This window comes from Anabrus simplex, chromosome 7 (assembly GCF_040414725.1).
Source record: "Anabrus simplex isolate iqAnaSimp1 chromosome 7, ASM4041472v1, whole genome shotgun sequence".
Lineage (NCBI taxonomy): Eukaryota > Metazoa > Arthropoda > Insecta > Orthoptera > Tettigoniidae > Anabrus > Anabrus simplex.
The window spans coordinates 40,381,489-40,401,905 of record NC_090271.1 but is presented as its reverse complement, the minus strand read 5'-3'; the positions used below and the strand labels follow the sequence as shown (position 1 = coordinate 40,401,905).

Sequence of the window (20,417 nt, the reverse complement as noted above, 5' to 3'; positions counted from 1 at the left end):
CTACCAAAGAAACTGTAAGAATTATCAGTGATAATATCAATAAACACAGCGGCCTTAGTAAGATGGAAATTGAAGAATTCATGAAGATATTAAATTTTGTCTTAAGCAACAACTTTTTCTCTTTCAATGGAAAGTTTTACCAACAAAAAGGCTTAGCGATGGGCGACCCTCTTTCTGGCATCTTAGCAGACATTTATATGGACACAATAGAACACACAAAAATTATAACACAAATAAAAGGCGTATGTTTATGGCTGAGATTTGTAGACGATACCTTCATAATTTTCGACAAAAATGTCACTAATAGTGACGAGATCTTGGAGTCCCTAAACAAAATTGACCCCAATGTTAAGTTTACTAAAGAGGATGAGGTTAGGAACTCATTAAACTTTTTGGACTTAACTATTACACGCGGACATAATACCTTCGATTTTCGAATATACAGGAAACCTACACACTCTCCCTTAACTATTATGAATTCATCCATACACCCCAAGTCCCAAAAACAAGCCTCTTTCTATAATTTAATTTATAGAGCTTTAAAAATTCCTCTTTCTCCCAACAATTTAAAACTTGAACTGAAGTACATAAGGAATCTTGCTCAACTGAACGGGTTTAAAATAGATATGGTCAACCGTTTGATTAATAAAATCAAAATTAAATTGTCCACTAACCTCACCTCAGAAAAACCTAAAAAAACCAGTTTCGCCACATTTACATATAACAACCCAGCCGTCCATCAGATCGCAAATACTTTAAAGAAGCACAATATCAATATAGCCTTCAGGACAGTTAACACTAATCGAAACATGTTTTTTAACCACAACAAGGTCAATCACAATAGCAACCATTATTCAAGGTCCGGCATATATAAACTAACATGTACACAATGTGGTTTTTCTTATATCGGACAGACTGGCCGCAGCTTTAACACGAGATATCTGGAACATTATAACGCTCAAAAACACAATAAGTACTCAGCGATGAGCCAACATATGAGAGAAACGGGCCATCACTTTACATCCATAGAGAAAGATCTTACCATCATTAGAAGCATAGGTAAAGGGAAATTAATGAATGAACTGGAAAACCTACACATCTTTTTAGACCAAACCTACAATAAAAATAAAAATCTCAACGACGTCAATGAAATTAAAAATCCTTTGTACGAATTAACACCTAGATTAATTAATATCGTGAATTCAGATCAAAACAAAATCCCTCATTTATTTAAATCTCCACACTCAAATGCTTCATCCATCATGCCAAAAGTTAAACCCGCCCATTTTGCTTCTAGAAACTCCCCTCCAGCAACAGCACACACGCCCATAGACCAGCCTACCCCCACTCTCCCTCCATGCCCCGCCCCTCCATTACCGCACCATTACAACACCAGGAGTAGAAATGGTGACAAGACAGGCGCTGCCGGAACAGACAGATCCATCTAGTATTAACTGAACAAGTAAGTCATTTTACAGTTAAGAGGTGTTAATTTAATACATTTTATCACAATGCGTGCTCAAAAATTTTTAATTCGAAATTATTTTCTACTTCATTACAGATATTCTTAAGATCCCTCCCAAAGACCAAGCAACACATCAACGGGAACAATTTTCACACAAGACTGTATCAAGTGTCTAGGATGTCTCTTCCCAATTAAGCAGCAGCCTAAAACTATGAAACAGCTAAATATTGTACTCTTGTCAATTCCTTGACGTTACATAAGACCCAAAGTCAAGACGCTAACAGTTTCATTCACAACGTTTTTGACCAGTCTACCTACAACAATCGGCTTTTGAATCTCCACTTGTACACGACAACTCATTTAAATATTAGTTACGTCAGGAACATGAAAATGAAAATCGTGGGTCAAACAAGCTCCAGTTTTAATATCACCCCTTCTCAAGAAAAAAGAAGATCCGTTTCATTTTATTTTTAGTTTTGAACATTTTGAGTTAACCAGAACTGCCAAGTTAAAACACATTCAATTTAAATTTATATTTTTCAATCTTGACCAACCTACAATCAGTTCACTTATTGTTGACGACACATCCTGTCACCAGACACGATACGTCAAGTACTTAATTTGCAATCCTCTTCACCGAAAAGAAGATCCATTTTAGTTTTGGACTTTTTCCATATTAAATAGATTAGGACCAAAAAACTTTACTGTATTGACTTATGTTTGTATATTTTGTATATAATGTATATGTTGTATATAGTGTATATATTAGTATGTTTATATTAGTTAAAAAGGTCCCAAACCTTGACCTAAAGGTTGTTTACAGGCTGAAGATGCCCAAAATAATGGGTGAAACATGTACCTGTCCAAATGAGTCTACATAAAATCATGTAGATAATAACCACATTAAACGTGGAAAGTATTGAATAGGTGGTTTTTTATTTAATTATCCTTGACATCTATGCCTAATATCATATAGAACGCCATTAACGCAGGTTAAAAATAAATATTCGAGTCTGTGGTTCATGAGTTGCGACACTATTATTATCCTCCTAATATCATGGCTATCAATTAATACATGCTCCACTCGAAGAAATTATGTTCAACAACATATTCTCTCCACATTAGACTCAATTAATGGATCCATAAATCAAACACCAAGCAATTGATCCATTCCCAAGTCCATAAATATATCAAATATAAGAACTGTAATAAATACAATTAATGTAACAAATGCAATAAATGATCCGTCAGGATTCGGCTGTATTCCAGGCTCACATTTGCCTATTTAGAGCACACATTAATGTCACACAAAAGCAAACGATATTTACACTCATGACCTTATTTTATCTTTTAATCCGAGGTGAAATTAAATTATTATTATTATTATTATTATTATTATTATTATTATTATTATTATTATTATTATTATTATTATTATTATTATTAACCGTGCGTGGTCACATATCCGCGTATACTAAAGCTCGATAAAATATCAGATGACTCTAACACATTTTGAAATGCATCCCAAAATATCGCAATATCGTCGAGGAAAATCTGACCTAAAGAAACATACTAATAATCTGTCCCACATGACTTCAAATAAATTATAATTTAATTTCAAATTAAATCATTATTATCAGAGAGGTCTATTATTTTTAATACACTCCTGTACTGCTGAATTGGGGCAGTCAGAATGAATCTCGAAGACATCCACACACCATTCACTATCTAATAGAGTCCAATACACATTCACACACAATATCTACCTTGCACCATGGAAAGAAGAAATGAAATATCTAACTACTGCAATACTAAGAGAAACCTATGCAAATGAATAAGGAAGAGTAATGTCTACATTTTGTGTACAAAGATTGACAGATATAATTTATAATATGGTACTTAAGTGAAAGTTGAAGCTGGATTTTGGCTGATGACCTTAGACATGGGATAGGTCACCCACCATCGAACTCTGTCCTCTCCATGTCCGAAGTCGCCTCACATTTTAGAACATCATTGCAGCTGCGAGGACGGACATGGAATAACAATGGACTTCCTTTGGCTGGTGCGCTGGCATCTTGAATTTATCTCGTTCTCCGCGTAGTCTTCCTCTTCTGTTTTCCGGAATAGAATAAGCTGAAACTAACAAACAAGTCTTAAAATGTGTCCAGTACACATGTTATGAATTAATACGTATCTTCTCCAATAATCTTCTAAATTCGTAGACCGAAATTTTTAATAAATCCGAACTGCCAAATAATCGAACCCAGGGAGGTCTGTAAATTGAGCGTCAGCGTATTTTCCAAGTAGAAGCACGTCCAGAAGAAGCAGTCAGAATCAGACGCAGAATAAGACGAGAATGAGCAGTTCCTTCGGGAAACACCACATTATAATTGTCTTGAAACAAGGGTGTGTCGCCGTAAACGTTTCTGATTGGTCAATAGCTTGCACTCGAGCGGGTGTTATAATTTTAATGGAGGTACAGTTAGATGTAGAACGGCCTTGACTTTATCGATCGCCTAGCCTTGGATTCTTCCCCGCTGGTCACGTGACATACAGCTGGCTGTCAGGCACATAAAAAAAAATTTCCAGCTCTCCTCTCTTGCTTCGGAAATTCCGGTTTCGAGCCGCTCGCCTCTCGGTGATACTGAACTGGGAAAATTTTCATTCTGGCTGATGAAATAATATTTTAACACACTGAGATATTAAAATATTCCTTCTTTTACCAATTTCGAAGGGGACAATGGTTCACCTCTCTCAGGTGAAACCTGTGTAATTTCATTGTTGATTACATTAGCCATCTAAATTTGCAAGAAGTCGAAGGTTATGTTTCTTTGAAGAAAAAGATTATTTTAAAATTATGTTAATGATTGATTTGAGGCCTTCTGCCCCGTGTTTGTATATTACCTGATATGTACGATCTTCCTCTCTGATTATTCCTGTGGTCAATTCCCTGGTGGCCATTAACAAGCCCCCGTCTCCTGCATCCACACATTATTGATACACACTCACCATCTACGCCGCCCGCCCCTCTGCCTCACACAAATAAATATCGTACTCTCTAAACTCCAGCAACAAATCTCTGTCGCCCAGATCTTATTGTTTCAGTACCCCCTCAGTCGTCGGCGGCCATGGTGCAATATCTAGCGAGTGATACCGGAATGGTGTATGGGCCCACTCCACTCTAGTGAAGACTCCTTGTGGACAGCGCACTGGAGCTCCATCCATCTGGCAAGGGCTGAGATGCGGTAACCCTACCGCCAACCCATCTGGGAATTGCACATATACATCTAATCTGCGGCGACCCTCACCACGACAACCCCTCTCATAGTAGTGGGAGAGGTGCATCTGAGGGTACTTGAGGGCTCCGGGCTACCTCACCTGGGTATCGGCAGTGGCGGCAGGTCTTGCCGTTAAACTTTATCAGCCTGTAATTAACTTCTACGATCACAAGAAGACCTCAAATCTGTTTTTCCAAATTTTCTACAAATGAACTCTCAAAAAAAAACCTCATCACCTTAAAAATTTCAATGAAAATTTCTTTCTTTTCTTGTGTAAAATTTCTTCTGTGTCACCCCAAGGAGGGGGGTAGGTCTGTACCGGGAGGTACACCTCAACACCGCGCATTCAAAAGAAGCGCCTTAATGAACTCTTATCTATCCAACAAAACTTGAAACTGCTGCTGCAGGAGTTGGGACTGTAATCAGAAGATGTCACTACTGAATAATTGAGGAGTTTGTCATTTCTAAGTTTCCTAAACTGATTGGATTTATTTTGTTTTGTTTTGGTGTACTTCAAGAAGTTTAAACTTTCCTCCATAAATGTCATTACAAAAAACTCTGGTCATGCACTCTGGTGCAAGGTGGAAGAACTTGTAATTTAAAGAAGTTTTGTGTTTCTAGGTTTTCATAACTGCATCAATGTTCATTTATTTGTGGGTTGGCAACACTTCTTTCTTATTCTGCCAGTTTTGAATCTGGCCAGTAGGAATTTTCTGTAATTATTTTTCAGCCTATCACAGGCTTCTTGTCGCTTTTTGAATTGACCAATAAAAATTGAGAGGGTATGCCTGGATTAGTCCAGAATCCTCTCGAACCTTCCCTTCGGGTATATAAGCTGCGGCTTTTCTGTCTACTTTGTCTTTTGATCGCCGAATTTCTAAGAGTGTGTGTTAAGACAAGAGGCAGGGCCTCATTCTTCGCCAGGCAGTTCATCAGCCCAGGTAATGGCCTTCAGTTTTATCTCTCTGCAGCTATCTCCGCTGACTTACTCGAGGGGAAGGTTCAAATTTCTAACTATGTAACCACCTTTTTTCTAAAATGTAAATTTTCTTCCAGCTAATGTAAAGTTTCATAAAGTCTTAAACTGTAAATCGGGGATAGAGATTGCATTACCCTCTCGAGCTTCCCTTCTACTTGGTTTGAGGTGATTAGGATTTGTACCCTTTTCTCTATTCTGTAAAGTGTTAGATTAATCTCCATTCTAGTCACTTCAGTAGCTTGGGATTAGCCCCTGCATCATCGGGCTGGGAGCCCAATTAGGGTTTTAAAAGTTCTAGGAGTGCAAGTGTATGCCTCCATTCATTTTGTGTTCGGGCCAGTAATCTAACCTGTTCTTTTTTCCATGAAGGCCCCGTAGGTTGGGTAATAGATACCCATGTGTAAAAGAAATTTGAATTGTAAATTGTGCCTAGAGAGGCCAGAGATCATAAGATTTTGTGTAATGTTGCCTTAAGAGGGCTGTTAAAAATCTGTCAATGTTAGAGGGCATGTAAGCTCTTTTCCAACTTTTCCATAATATTGAAAGGTGCCTTGGGAAGGCCGTAAATTGTTACTTTTGGAGCCTAGTGCTCGTGAACACTGTGTACTGGGAGATATCTCTCCTTATCTGGGGAAATTGTAGAATTGGAGCCTGAAGCTCAAAACTTGAAAATTTGGAGCCTGAAGCTCAAAACTTGAAAATTTGGAGCCTGAAGCTCAAAAAAATTCTAAATTACCGATTGTTGGAATTTCCAATTCTTGTTTCAAGATTGCTATTTGTACCTGTCATGTTGTTCTGTTCACTCAGTGAAAAAATTTGTTTAAGTTTGAAATTCTGAAAGAAATATAACCTTTATTTCATGTTTTAATTCAATTTCTGATATCGTAGTTAGACTCTTTCAACACCCGCACCTTCTTTCACCTCTTTCTGCTCCATGGATATCTCCATAATAATAATAATATTAATAATAATAATAATAATAATAATAATAATAATAATAATAATAATAATAATAATAATAATAATAAAATGAGGGAATTGATTAAACAAACTCTGACCAACACAACATCAAAAGTTCTTAGGAGAAATTTCTGAACCGTTCGAAATCAGAACTGGTGTCCGACAGGGAGATGGACTATCCCCACTACTATTCAATTTAGTTTTGGAAAACGTGATTCGTGAATGGAGAAAAGAAACTAAAGGTATAAACAATGGCAGACTTCTTAAAGACAAAATTCACTTTGATTGCTTAGCTTTCGCAGATGATCTTGCGATCCTTTCGAACAACAGACAAGAAGCAATCCACTCCATAGAAAAATTGTATGAAAAAGCCGCAAAAACCGGACTTCTAATTTCATTTGAAAAGACACAGTTTATAGAAGGAACTAAATCAAGATTCGACAATCAACCATTAATCACCAAATGTAGAATAATTTCCCAAGTAGACAAATTCAAGTATCTAGGTGAAATTATTCAGCCAGCAGGGTTAAATCAGGAAGCTAACAAAGAAAGAACTGATAAACTGCAAAGGGCTTACAAAATCACATGGAACAGATACAACAAAAGATGTATATCAAAAAATGGAAAATTACAACACTACAATACAGTCATCAAACCTGAGGCACTTTATGCATCTGAAACACTGATCATTGGTGGCAGGTCACAAATGAAAAGCATTGAGAAACAAGAGAGGAAAATTCTCAGAAAAATCCTAGGACTAAAGTTCGAAAATGGAATTTGGATGAAAAAGAAACCACACGAAATTTTTCAATTTACAGAAAAAATCACAGATACCATCAGAAGGAGACGACTAAAATTCTACGGACACCTGCACAGAATGGATAACAACAGGCTGACAAATAAAATTCTAAATGTGTCGGTGCGACGTAAAGCCCATAGCAAAAAAAAAAAAAAAAATTCTAAATCTAGCTCTAACCCTGAAAATCTGCAACAATTGGTTAGCAGAAATTCATTAAGATCTACAAGAAATCGGTATTGAGGATGAAACCATTCAAGATAGAATGAAATTTAGAAGCTTAGTAAACAAACATAAATTTGCAGAGAAACCAACAAGAAAAAATAGAGGCTGGGCAGAAACACGCAGAAAGGAACACAGTGAAAAAATGAAGAGATATTGGGAAGAAAATAAGAAGAAACATTGTGCAAAATAAGTTCAAACACGCTCCACAGTTGGGCACAACGAATCAAATAACAACAATAATAATAATAATAAAATTATTATTATTATTATTATTATTATTATTATTATTATTATTATTATTATTATTATTATTATTATTATTATTATTATTATTATTATTGTACTGGCTGGTGCACCTATACGCCGCACATTTGAATTTTCCGTCGTTAAGTACTCCTCTACAGGAGAAACTCTGAACTTTAACAACTGTATCAACTTATAAGTTTTCTCAGAAGATGGCACTACCATAAATTTTGTGATTACAAAGTTGTTAATACTGTGTGGAGTTCAACTTGTTTTGTTTTCCATTTGATCAAGAAGTGTGGACATTCTCTTATAGATGTCTCTACTAAAAAACTATGATCATGCACCCTGGTGCGAAGTGAAGGAACATTTCTTGAAGATATTTTGTTTTCCTATAACTAAATTTCGTTCTTTTATTTGTGGGTTGGCAATATAAATCTTTTCTTTCCGCCAGTTTTGAACTTAACAAATCCAGAATTTCTGTAATTAATTTTTGACCAATCGTGTCCTTCTTCAATTTTGATGTGTAACTTTTAGCCAGCCAATAAAGTTGAGTGGGTGTGTCTTAATTATACATGAAAGGTCTCGAATCTTCCCCGAAAGTATAAAAACTGCTGATTTTCACGGCTCCTCACCACTCGAACAACATCTAGCCTAGTGTATGAAAGTGTAGCAGGAGGCGGGAAGCGCCTCTTTCATCCGGCAGCAGCTCTTCTACAAGGTAATGGCCACTTAACATCTTTATTTCTTGCTAGCTCAGCAGTCTAATCTGCGGGGAAGATCCGAAACCTTTACTATGTAACCTATCTTGAAACATGTAATTTGCCATCGCTTTTGTAAAACTTCACATATCTTTAACTGTAAAACGGGGATAGAGAGTGCTTTACCCTCTTGAGCTCCCCTTCATTTTTTGGTTTGGGGTGACTACGTTTTGTAACTGTTTCTTCCCTTCTGTAATGTTTTAAAGTTTTCTCATACGAGTCACCTCCATAGTTTGGGATTAGCCCCTGTTTCTTCGGCCTAGTGCCCCTTAGATTTTAAAAGATTTCATATAGGAGTGCAAGCAACGCCTCCATTCATCTTGGTATTTTGGGCCATTTACTTAATCTGTTCTTTTTCACTGAGGCCCAGTAGGTTGGGTATGAGATACCCCCGTTTCATTTGATGTAAGCAGTGCCTTGATGGCAATTTAGTGTAATAGTCTGGTATTGCCTTTAATAGGCTTGAAAAATTGAGAGCGGGTCAGCTCTTTCTTATGTTTGAAAAGTGCCTCTGGGAGGCTTGAGGTCAAAAGTTGGGAGCAAGTGCTCCTTGAATGAAAGGGTTTTCTGCCCTTTGAACAAATGAGTGTACCTTGGTAAAGTTGGGCTAGTAGCTCAAGGATTGTGTAATTGGGGCTCGAAGGCCAGAACTTGTAAAGACCCTGAAACTCGGGCTTTCGTTTGTAAAATTATACCTTGTACCTGATTAGTGGATAGTGGTTAAGTTGTTATTATTTGTTGAAATTCTATGCAAAATTTGTTAAGTTTTTCTATTTGTGAAAATATAACCTCTACTGAAATTTTAATTAATATCTCAGCTTTGTAGCTAGACCCATTCCAGCCCGCACCTTCTTTCACCTCTGCATTCTACGGGTAACCCCGTAACAATAATAATAATAATAATAATAATTGTACCGGGCGGTACACCTCCGCTCCGCTAATTCAAACATTGCTCCAGTTGAAACTCCTCTACTGGAGGAAGCCTGAACTTTAACTACAATGTTAATTCTCAAGTTTCTCAGAAGATGACCCTACTTGTAAATTTTGAAGTTTTCTGAACTGTGTTGTTTTCGATGTATCTTTGTTTTGCCTGTGGTAAGAAGTGTGGACATTCTCTTCTAGATGGCACAACTGAAGGACTACAATTATGCACCCTAGTGCAAAGTGAACGAACTGTGTTTTTGGAGAAATTTTGGGTTCATAAGTTTGTTCTTTGTTAAATTTCTTTCAGTCATTGTTTAAGTTGGCAATATTAACCCTTTCTTTCCGCCAGTTTTGAATTTGACCAATAAGGAATTTCTGCAATTAATTTTCCACCAATAAGGTGTTTCTTCTTCGTCTAGTGTAGTAGTTTTTGCCATTATCCAATAAAATGCTTGTGGGCGGGTGTTATCATTCACGAAACGCCTCGAACTTCCCACCAGGGTATATAAACTGCTGATTTTCGGGTCTCCGGGCCACTTCTGTAACACCTATCGTTGTGTAAATTATGTAGCAGGGGGCGGTTAGTGCCTCTTTCTTCGGGCAGCAGTTCAACCACCAGGTAATGGCCGTTTTATAACTTATTTTCTTGCCAGCTCAGCAGTTTAACCCTCGGGGCGGGTTCGAAATCTTTTACCATGTAATTTTCATCTAAAATGTAATTGGCTCTTGGAAAAAATTCTATCTCTTTAAACTACATATTGGGATAGAGAGTGCTTAACCCTCTCGAGCTCCCACTCATATTGCTTTGAGGTGAACTTATTTTCACAACCGTTTCTTCCCTTCTAATGTAATGTAAATCATTTTCTCATATAAGTCACCTCTTTAGGATGGGATTAGCCCTTGCATTAACGGCCTAGTGCCAAGTAGGTTTTTAACAAGTGTATTAGGAGTGCAAGGACGCCTCCTCTCAAGTTGGTATTTTTGGAGGCCACGTAATTGTCCTGTTTCTTCACTGAATAGGCCTCAGTAGGTTGGGTATTTTTGACCCCTGTGTTATTGTAATGGGAGGACAGCTTAAAGGTGGAGTTCAGTGTGGCCTTTGATAGGCTTGAATTTTGAGAGCGGGTTTGCTCTTTCTTAAAAGTTGATTTTGTGTGCGTCAAGGAGGCTTTATTAGGTAATTGGGAGCAAGTGCTCCTGGGCATGATTGGGGTTTTCTGCCCCTTGTCGAATCTTGCATATGGGTAAAGTTGGGCTTACTGCTCAAGAATTGTGTGTCTGGCTCTCGGAGCCCAAATCCTGTAACACTGTAATTGTACATTCTCGATTTGTTGTTAGGCTACTGAGTACCTGTTATATTTGTTATTTCTTGATCTTGAAAAGAAAAATATAACCTTGTTAAATTTTAAAATTAACTTTAATTTCGTAGATTGAGACCTATTCATCCCAGCACCTTCTTTCACCTCTAACTACCATGGACAACTCCGTAACAATAATAATAATAATAATGATAATAATAATAATAATAATAATAATAATAATAATAATAATAATAATAAATACAAAGCATTGAGGAACAAACCAGTCATCTGCATTTTTGTTGACTTCAGGAAAGGGTACGACTCAGTTGATCGACAGTCTCTCTTCGTTATTCTTGAGGAACTGGGGCTTGATTCCAAGACCCTCAACCTCATCAAGGCAACACTCACTGACACTATCTCCAAAGTTAAATTCATGGGGAAGATCTCTGAACCATTCCCGATTAAAACTGGCGTCCAACAATGTGACGGCTTATCTCCGCTTATTTTCAACCTCGTCTTAGACAAAGTCATCCGCGAGTGGGAGAAGGCATTGAAAGACATGGGATGCTGGCGCCCCGTACGACTAGGACGACCCAAAGACGGTGTTGAGATATCATGCCTCGCTTTTGCAGATGACCTTACCATACTGACAGATGATATAGTCACAGCCGTTAAACAAATTGAAACCCTTAGTGAATGTGCTGGAAAGGTTGGTCTACAAATTTCCTTCGAAAAGACCAAGTTCTTCTGTTCAAAACTTGACATCCAAAATTTGAACACGACATATGGGCAAATCAACCAAGTACCACACTTCGAGTACTTGGGAGAAATACTTGAACCAACGGGAGGCGAGAAGGCTGCCCAGAAAATTCGCCTACAAAAATTTCGGAAAGCCTATGGTAGGGTTCACAACATATACAATAAAAAGTGCTTGTCCTGCCATGCAAAGGTCAGATGCTATAATACGGTAATCAAGCCCGAAGTCTTATATGCCAGTGAGACTCTTACACTAAATGGGAAAGGTGACCTAGAAAACATTTTAAAAGAAGAAAGAAGAATCCTGAGGAAAATTCTCGGTCCCCGACAAACAGAAGATGGATATAGACTGAGGTCACGCAAAGTGACAGAAGAGCTTTCCAACATTGCAGCAGACATCCGCAAAAGACGTCTGAAATTTTATGGGCACGTTCGCAGACTGCCAGCAAGTAGACTGACACGCAAGATTCTCACCTACATAGAACATCTAAAAAATATTCCATGGGTACTGGAAGTGAAGAAGGATCTGGAAAAAGCCCATATGGACTCAACTGACACCGCGGACAGAAACCTCTACAGGAAAAATTTAATGGATGGAAAGTGCAAGCAGAGAACGAAGTGAAAAAGAAGACTGGAGCAAAGTGGACAGAAGAACAAAAAAGGATCCATGGAGAAAGGATGAGAGCTGTTTGGCAACTCAGAGAACAGAATCGTTAGAGCTTTGCGTGATCCATTGGGTCCATACGCACATAATAATAATAATAATAATAATAATAATAATAATAATAATAATAATAATAATAATAATAATAATACATGGCATGTGTATAGGTTTGGTGGTGACCTAATGAGGATGAAATGAATGGCAAAGATGTCATAAACCCCAGTCCCCAAGCCAGGGGAATTAACAGTATGAGGGGGTTGATTCTAAGAACCAACATGACAAATACCATGGTTCTACTTTTCTAGGAATAAGTACCATTATGCGGGGCTGTTGACGTGAATTTTGGACTCCTTTAGACTACAAGCATCATCGATTCAGTATTATGTTATAGAAGCAGTCCCTTGGTCAGTAATACTATTGTTTTATGTCACTTTCTGTGAATGTGAGGCAATGCGAATCGGATCCACTGATTGTTTTAAATTCATATCCATCCATTCATTCTTCGTCCTCACGTTTTGAATTCTTGTCAGTGGAGGACTTTGGACTTTTAATTTCTTATTACATTTCGTCTCATTTCATACCATTAGGGGCCAGTGGCCTTGATGTTAGGCCCCTTTAAACAGCAAGCATCATCATCTTCATCATCGATTCTGTGAACTGACCCGGAGCCATTGGACCAAAGGCAAGCATTCTATCCATTTAGCCACAAAGCCCAACTCCACTGATCAGGTGTTGTGTATTCGCAGTAGCAGAGGCCAGGGCAGTAGCTTGTGAAACAGCCTTGACAACATAGCAGGTTTCTCCATTGGCTGTTGGCTGCAGCTCAAAACTCTTAAAAGGCTTGCCATTCACTAAACGAACCATCAAAAAGTTGTAACATAAATCTAGTAGTAGCCCACATCTTGGATTTAACATACGCCACTGATACTGGGCACAAAACAGGAAATTAAACGCACCGATCAGCAGAGATTTTCAACAGGCAAGACGAAATACACCGCCATGCCATCACGTAATTATGAATACAATAAATTTTTGCTTCACAGGAAGCTAATTTAGTGATAAAATCGATATACTATATGTACCGGGCGGTACACCTCCACGCCGCTTATTTAAAATTTGCGCCAATTGAAACTCCTCTGCTGGAGGAAGTCTGAACTTTATCTACGGTATTAATTTTCAAGTTTCTCAGAAGATGTCACTACTGGGAAATGTTGTAGTTTCTGAACTGGGTCGTTTTCGACGCATTTTTGTTTCCCTATTGTAAGAAGTGTGAACATTCTCTTCTAGAGGACACTACTGAAGATCAACAATAGTGCACCCTAGTGCGAAGTGAAAGAACTGTTTTTTGGAGAAATTATTATTTCAAAAGTTTGTTTCTTGTTAAATTTCTTTCTGTTATTGTTTAAGTTGGCTGTATACCCCTTTCTTTCCCCTTGTTTTGTATTTAGCCAATCCCGAATTTTTAAAATTAATTTCTAACCAATCAGGTGTATCTTCTCCAAAGGGGATATGTTGCTGTACCCTAGCCAATAAAGTGATTGTGGGCGGGTGTTTTCTTCCCTGAAACGCCTCGAACTTTCCGCGAGAGTATATAAACTGCTGATTTTGGGGTCTCTGGGCCACTTCTGTTCCATCTTTTAGTGTGTAAAGTACTTAGCAGGGGGCGGGAAGCGCCTCTTTCTTCGGGCAGCAGTTCAACAATAAGGTAATGGCCTGTTAATAACTTCTTTTCTTGCTAGCTCAGCAGTTTAGCTCTCGGGGTGGGTCTGAAGCGTTTCCACCATGTAACTTTCCCTAAAATGTAAAGATACCTTGTATTTATTCTATCCTTTAAGCTACATATTGGGATAGAGAGTGCTTAACCCTCTCGAGCTCCCACTCATATTGTGTTGAGGTGAACTTATTTCTCACAACCGATTCTTCCTTAATGTAATGTAAATTGTTCTTTTCTAAAGTCACCTCTGTAGTATGGGATTATCCCTTGCATTAGTGGCCTAGAGCCAGATTAGGTTTTAAAACAAATGCATTAGGAGTGCAGTTCGCCTCCTCTCAAATTGGTATTTTAGAGGCCATGTAATTAATCTTTTCTCATTTAATAGGCCTCAGTAGGTTGGGTATCTTACCCCTGTGTTTATGTCCTTAGAGGACAGCTTGAAAGTCAAGTTTGGTGTGGTCTTTTATAGGCCAGAACATTGAGAGCGTATTGCTCTTTTGAAATTTGATTTCTGTGTGCCTCGAGCAGGCTTACTGTGTAATTTTGGAGCAAGTGCTCCTGGGCATGATTGGGGTCTTCTGCCCCTTTGTTGAATTCCTGTATATTGTAAAATTGGGCTAATTGTTCAAGTATTGTGGGTTTGGCTCTCGGAGCCCATCCGGTAACTCTGTAATTGTACATTCTCGAATAGTGGCCTTGCTACTCCGTACCTGCCATGCTTGTTATTTTTTTGATTTTATAAAGAAAATATAACCTTGTTAAACTTTACATGAACTCTAATTTTGTAGCTTGAGACCTGTTCACACCCGCACCTTCTTTCACCTCTAACTACCACGGAAAAACTCCGTAACACTATATATTAGCTTTCGATATATAACGAAAGGGTATAAAGTCGATTGTGGCATCGATTATCAGATTTTAATGCCACAACTCGCATTGAATCTCTGTCGTTAACTTCAAATGATGCAATTCTAAATAATTTCATAAATTTTACGCGATTTTGCTTAAACATAAATAGTTTCCTGTTTCTGAACCCAATTTGAAAAATTTTGCGACTTTGCGCTTGGTGAAGAACAGGTGCCTCTGATCATCATCATAATCATCATCATCATCACACTTTGCAGTCATCACACTGAACACAGAAACACATTCATATGATGATCTTTGTCTCTGAGGAAAGGAGTAACTAAATTCTTGGTCAAAGATGGTGTGCACAAATACAATGAAGATCGCAGACTGCCCATCAGCGCAGCTAATAGACTAACATCCAAGAGCTTGGGCATTATAACACTCACTCAATACTTTTTGCTTGAAATTTAATAATAATTTTGAGATAAATTGGTGCATGCATCTTTCTATATTTCTTTTATTTTAGGTACAAAAATGTTATTTAGTGTATATATTAATTTTACTGTTTTAAAGGAATTGTTTTATGCTAGAGATAACTACCTAAATGTTCATCCTAAGAAGCTCATCATCATCATCATCATCATCATCATCATCATCATCATCATCATCATCGTCGTCGTCGTCATCATCTTAACATCAGAATTTTCTTTGTCTTTGCAGACACGGAACTATGAATTTACGCTTTCCAATACTGGCACAGTTCCAGTCCATTACAACTGGTATCGGCAAGCTGATATGGATCATAATATTGCTCCAAATGGTTCTAACCGTACACAGGAAGTTTCTAGGCAAGTATCATCTGAAGAAACGTCTCGTTCTGCACCAGGAACTCCTGTTTCTCCAGAAAAGCAATCACTTCCATCGTTACCAGAAGAATCACCACTCCCATCTCCAGGAAAGCAATCACTACAAACAGTTGAGCTGGTAGATCTTGATCCAGAGAGAGAAACCCTTAAAAATGTTACTTCTATTCTTCGTGAACCTCAGCCTTTGCCTGAAAATGGTGGGTATAATGTATCTTGTATTCTGTGGTATTCAAAAATTGTTTTGTATTCTTAGAACTAGCGGAATACCTGTATTTTTTAAGTATCTCCATCAAATATAACAGTTTTAGGAAGCAATAAACACATCTTAACCAAAGGGAAAGACATTAGATTCCCTGCATTAGAAAATTATCAATAAGAATGTTCACATTTCTGCAGTATTTGATATTTATATCTTACTTACTCTTCATTTTTACTTCAGTTTTCTCTTCCTAAATGTTGCTAATATTCTGATTAGCAATATTCTGATTCAGACTGCCTGAAAGTAAACTCCTGGATGACTCATAAATCACCTCTTTCCTCTTCTGAATACATAAATGTTGTGAAGATGTCATGTAACTTCACTGCAGTCAAATCAGTTTCTGATAGGTCATTCACCACAACCTTACAAAATACCTGTCAAGCAGTGGATTGTTAGAGGCCTGCTATTCAGAGCAAGAGGCACCCTCACTAGTCAGACATCGACCTTACTACAAAATTTGATAGTTCCTTTCTGCAAAATAGGAAAATTTGTAATACAGATTCTGAGGGACTCTCTACAAATCATTCATTTCTATTTATACCAGAGTATGCAATTAAAACTACTTGCCCACCCCCACCTGGAAGAAAAGAAGACAATAACAGCATTAACAGTTATAAATTACCACTTTTTGATGTTTTCAATTCTATTGAAATTGTAACCTCATCTGTATTCCAGATTTGAATGGTCACCCCATTGGAGGACAGATTATTTATTATTTAATAAATCTTTCTCTCTAATAATAATTGTATGGTCTGAACTACTATGTGCAGGTATTTTGATTTGATGATATCTAGACTGCCTGGATGTCAATTTGAACTTTTTATTGTATTCTACCATATGACAAAGATATGGTTCTTTATTGGGCAATCTGTGGCCGAGTTTTAATTTTGTCGGATAAACACAAATCTTTTGTTTTGTTTGTTTCGGGGTGATATTTAAAACAATTTCTTTTCAATTTAGACACAGTTAATGTATAACTATTAGGTTCTTTAGTCTGTCAAAACTAATTTATGAATACAGTATATAAATTTATAAACTATCTGAAAAAGAAGACATATGTTAACAGAATTATAGTTGAAAAAGAAACAAGTTATTTAAAAACAGAATGACATGTTTCATTCTTGAAGGAGCATCATCATATTCTATCAAATCACACTGAAAATATTTATAAATGTAGAGATATTTATGTTTAAATTCTTTTAAAATCCTTAAATAACTTACTTGAAGTTTGGAACTTAAGTCCTCACTTCTCTCTGCTCTAGCATAGAATGCAAGATGGTCTAATACTTTATCATTGACACAAGTGAAGCCAGCTAGTTAGTTAGTCAGTTTTTTGTTACAGAACGTCATACTCTGGTTAGGTCATTGTCATGCTGTTTACTTTTAGGTTTTATTACTATTATTATTATTATTATTATTATTATTATTATTATTATTATTATTATTATTGTTATTATTATTATTGTTACGGAGTTATCCGTGGTAGTTAGAGGTGAAAGAAGGTGCGGGCAGGAATAGGTCTCAACTTACGAAATTAAAGTGAATTTAAAACTTTAACAAAGGTTATATTTTCTTTTCAAAATCAACAAATGACAACAAATAACAAAGATGTAACAGGTACCAAGTAGCAGGTTAACAATTTACGAATTTACAGAGCACCAAGATTAATTTCTGAGCTCTCAGCTCACCACCACAATAGCTAAAGGGCAGAAAAACCCCTAAGTACGAGGAGCATTTGCTCCTAATTACCAAGTTAAGAGGAAAAGAGCAGACCCGCTCTCAATTTTACAAGCCTATCAAAGGCTACAACAACCTTCATTTCTAACTGCCCTTAAGGCACACATACAGTGAAACGGGGGCATCTTGTACCCAACCTACAGGGCCTTCACATGAAGAAAACAAACACTGGGTTAATTAAATGTCCCAACAACCCAACTTGACTGGAGCCGTAGCTTGCACTCCTACATGAAACTTCTTAAAACCTAGGTGGCACTCGGCCAGTTATACAGGAGCTAATCCCATACTATGGAGGTGACACGATAAGAAAACTGTATTACATTACGAAGAGAAGAAAAACGGTTATGAAAACGTAGTCACCTCAAAACAATATGATTGGGAACTCGAGAGGGTTAGGCACTCTCTATCCCAATTTGTAGTTAAAGAGACGAAATTTTACCAAATGTCTATTACATTTTAAAGATAGGTTACATGAGAAAAGTTTCGAACCTGCCCCGAGGGTTAAACTGCTGAGCTAGCAAGAAATAAAGTTATTAAACGGCCATTACCTTGTGGATGAACTGCCGCTCGAAGAAAGAGGCGCTTCCCGCCCCCTGCTATATATGTTCACACACTGCGAAAGATGTTACTGAAGTGGCTCCGAGACAAGAAAATCAGCAGTTTATATACCCTCGTGGAACATTCGAGACCTTTCATGAATGATAACAACCCGCCCATAAACTTTTATTGGTCGGCTAAAGATTACAAGTCAAAACTGAAGAAGACATCTAGGATTGGTGGAAAATTAATTACAGAAATTACTGATTGGTCAAATTCAAAACTGGCGGAAAGAGAAGAGTTATGCTGCCAACCCAAAAAAATGAATGAAAGAAATTTAACAAAGAACAAACTTATGAATACCTAATTTCTTCAAAAAAACAGTTCCTTCACTTCGCACTAGGGTGCACAATTATAGTTCTTAAGTAGTGCCATCTAGAAGAGAATGTCCACACTTCTTGCTACAGAGCAAACAAATACAAATCGAAATAGACATAGTTCAAAACACTTCAAAATTTACAGTAGAGACATCTTCCGTGAAACCTTTGATTTAATACAGATTTTAAAGTTCAGAGTTTCTCCTGTAGAGAGGTTTCAACTGGCGCAATATTTGAATTAGCGGCGTGGAGGTGTACCGCCAGGTAAATTATTATTATTATTTATTATTTACATAGTTTACGCCCACATTGGAGCACTTAAATTATTATTATTATTATTATTATTATTATTATTATTATTATTATTATTATTATTATTATTATTATTATTATTATTATTATTATTATTATTATTATTATTATTATTATTATTATTATTATTTAAACTATTTGGGGTTCTTTAATGAGCATGAATGGATTATCGGTAATTTTCTGTTATGTCACATTCGATTGATGTCTCTTTTTCTGATATGGGAATGTAGTTTTGTTTGGCCTATATATGTGTGGCACTGCAGTTTGTTTCTTGACATTTGAATTCATTCAAATTACACTACAATTTCCATTGTTATTATTGTACCCCTGCGTAGTTTCACTAACATCCCCACACAGGAGAAGGGAAGGAGGAAAAGCGCACGGCCCCGGGCCTGGTTCAAAATAGCATACCTTTCAGAAAATAAACACATTTATTATAAGTGCAATCCCCTTAGTGGGTTTTCCCTTAGCATGTTAACACATACAATTAATATAATAATACATGATTTAAAGCTCAAAATAGTCTCAGGCTGTGAAACAAGTACATAAATACTGGGCCTTGAGCCCCTAAAATTTAACATAAAACTACAACGAAGACATTAAGACAAGTTTCAACTCTCCAATGCTGCCCTCAATTTTTATAACACCCCGTGCACACAGTGACAGAAAATGAACAAGTTTCAATTCATCATCTTAAACCAAGTAACCACTGAGGTGGCAGCAAATTATCAAAGTGCCTGGAAATGTACGATTACTCAAAAGGCACTTGTATAACTGAACATTTCACAAATTAAATAGCGACTTCCTCCCTTTGTTACCCCTGCGCTGATACTTCAATCTTTATTAGGTTAAAGCTTACCTCCACACCGTGGACAAACAAGGGTTCGAGACCCGAGCGGAACCAGCCGTGGTCACTCAAGGCACCGAGAATTTGCCAGGTCGCCGGCTACAAGTCAAGTCTCTGACCCCCATCCGTAGCTCCTCACAGGTGAGCGAGCGGCAGACAGGAGGGAGGGGAGGAAAGCCAGCCCAATTGGCTGGATGAAAGGGGAAGGCACGTTGCCATAGTAACATGCAACAGCGTGGCGGAAGGAGGAAAGGAGAACATCAACCTTTTGAAGTAAGTCCAAAGAAGGTTCTAATTAGACACATATAAATAATAAGCCGTAAAAGGACGAACATATCAGATTTTAAAAAAATGTGAATCTTAAGGGCGCTACCAAGTAGCCAAAACATAGCCCAAAGGGGGTGGGAGAATTGCCTAAAACATATGGCACAATTATAATATTGTTATATTATTGAAAATGAAAATCATCAGACTGTTTCCAGTCATTCAACCAGATCAGGAATAGAATAAATGAAGCCCCCATCTGGCGTCGAGGATAGGAATTGTGCTGGCTACTGAAGCCTGTTG

At 37.3% G+C, this 20,417-nt stretch overlaps 1 protein-coding gene across 1 annotated transcript in view; it reads left to right on the top strand.

Annotated features, from left to right (window-relative positions):
* Positions 1 to 20,417, top strand: part of LOC136877677 (hydrocephalus-inducing protein) — an 83,519-nt gene that overhangs the window by 19,931 nt on the left and 43,171 nt on the right. Inside the window, exon 2 of the mRNA XM_067151890.2 lies at positions 15,636 to 15,978. Within this exon, the coding sequence (XP_067007991.2) occupies positions 15,636 to 15,978 (343 nt within the window). The remainder of the gene's footprint in view (positions 1 to 15,635; positions 15,979 to 20,417) is intronic.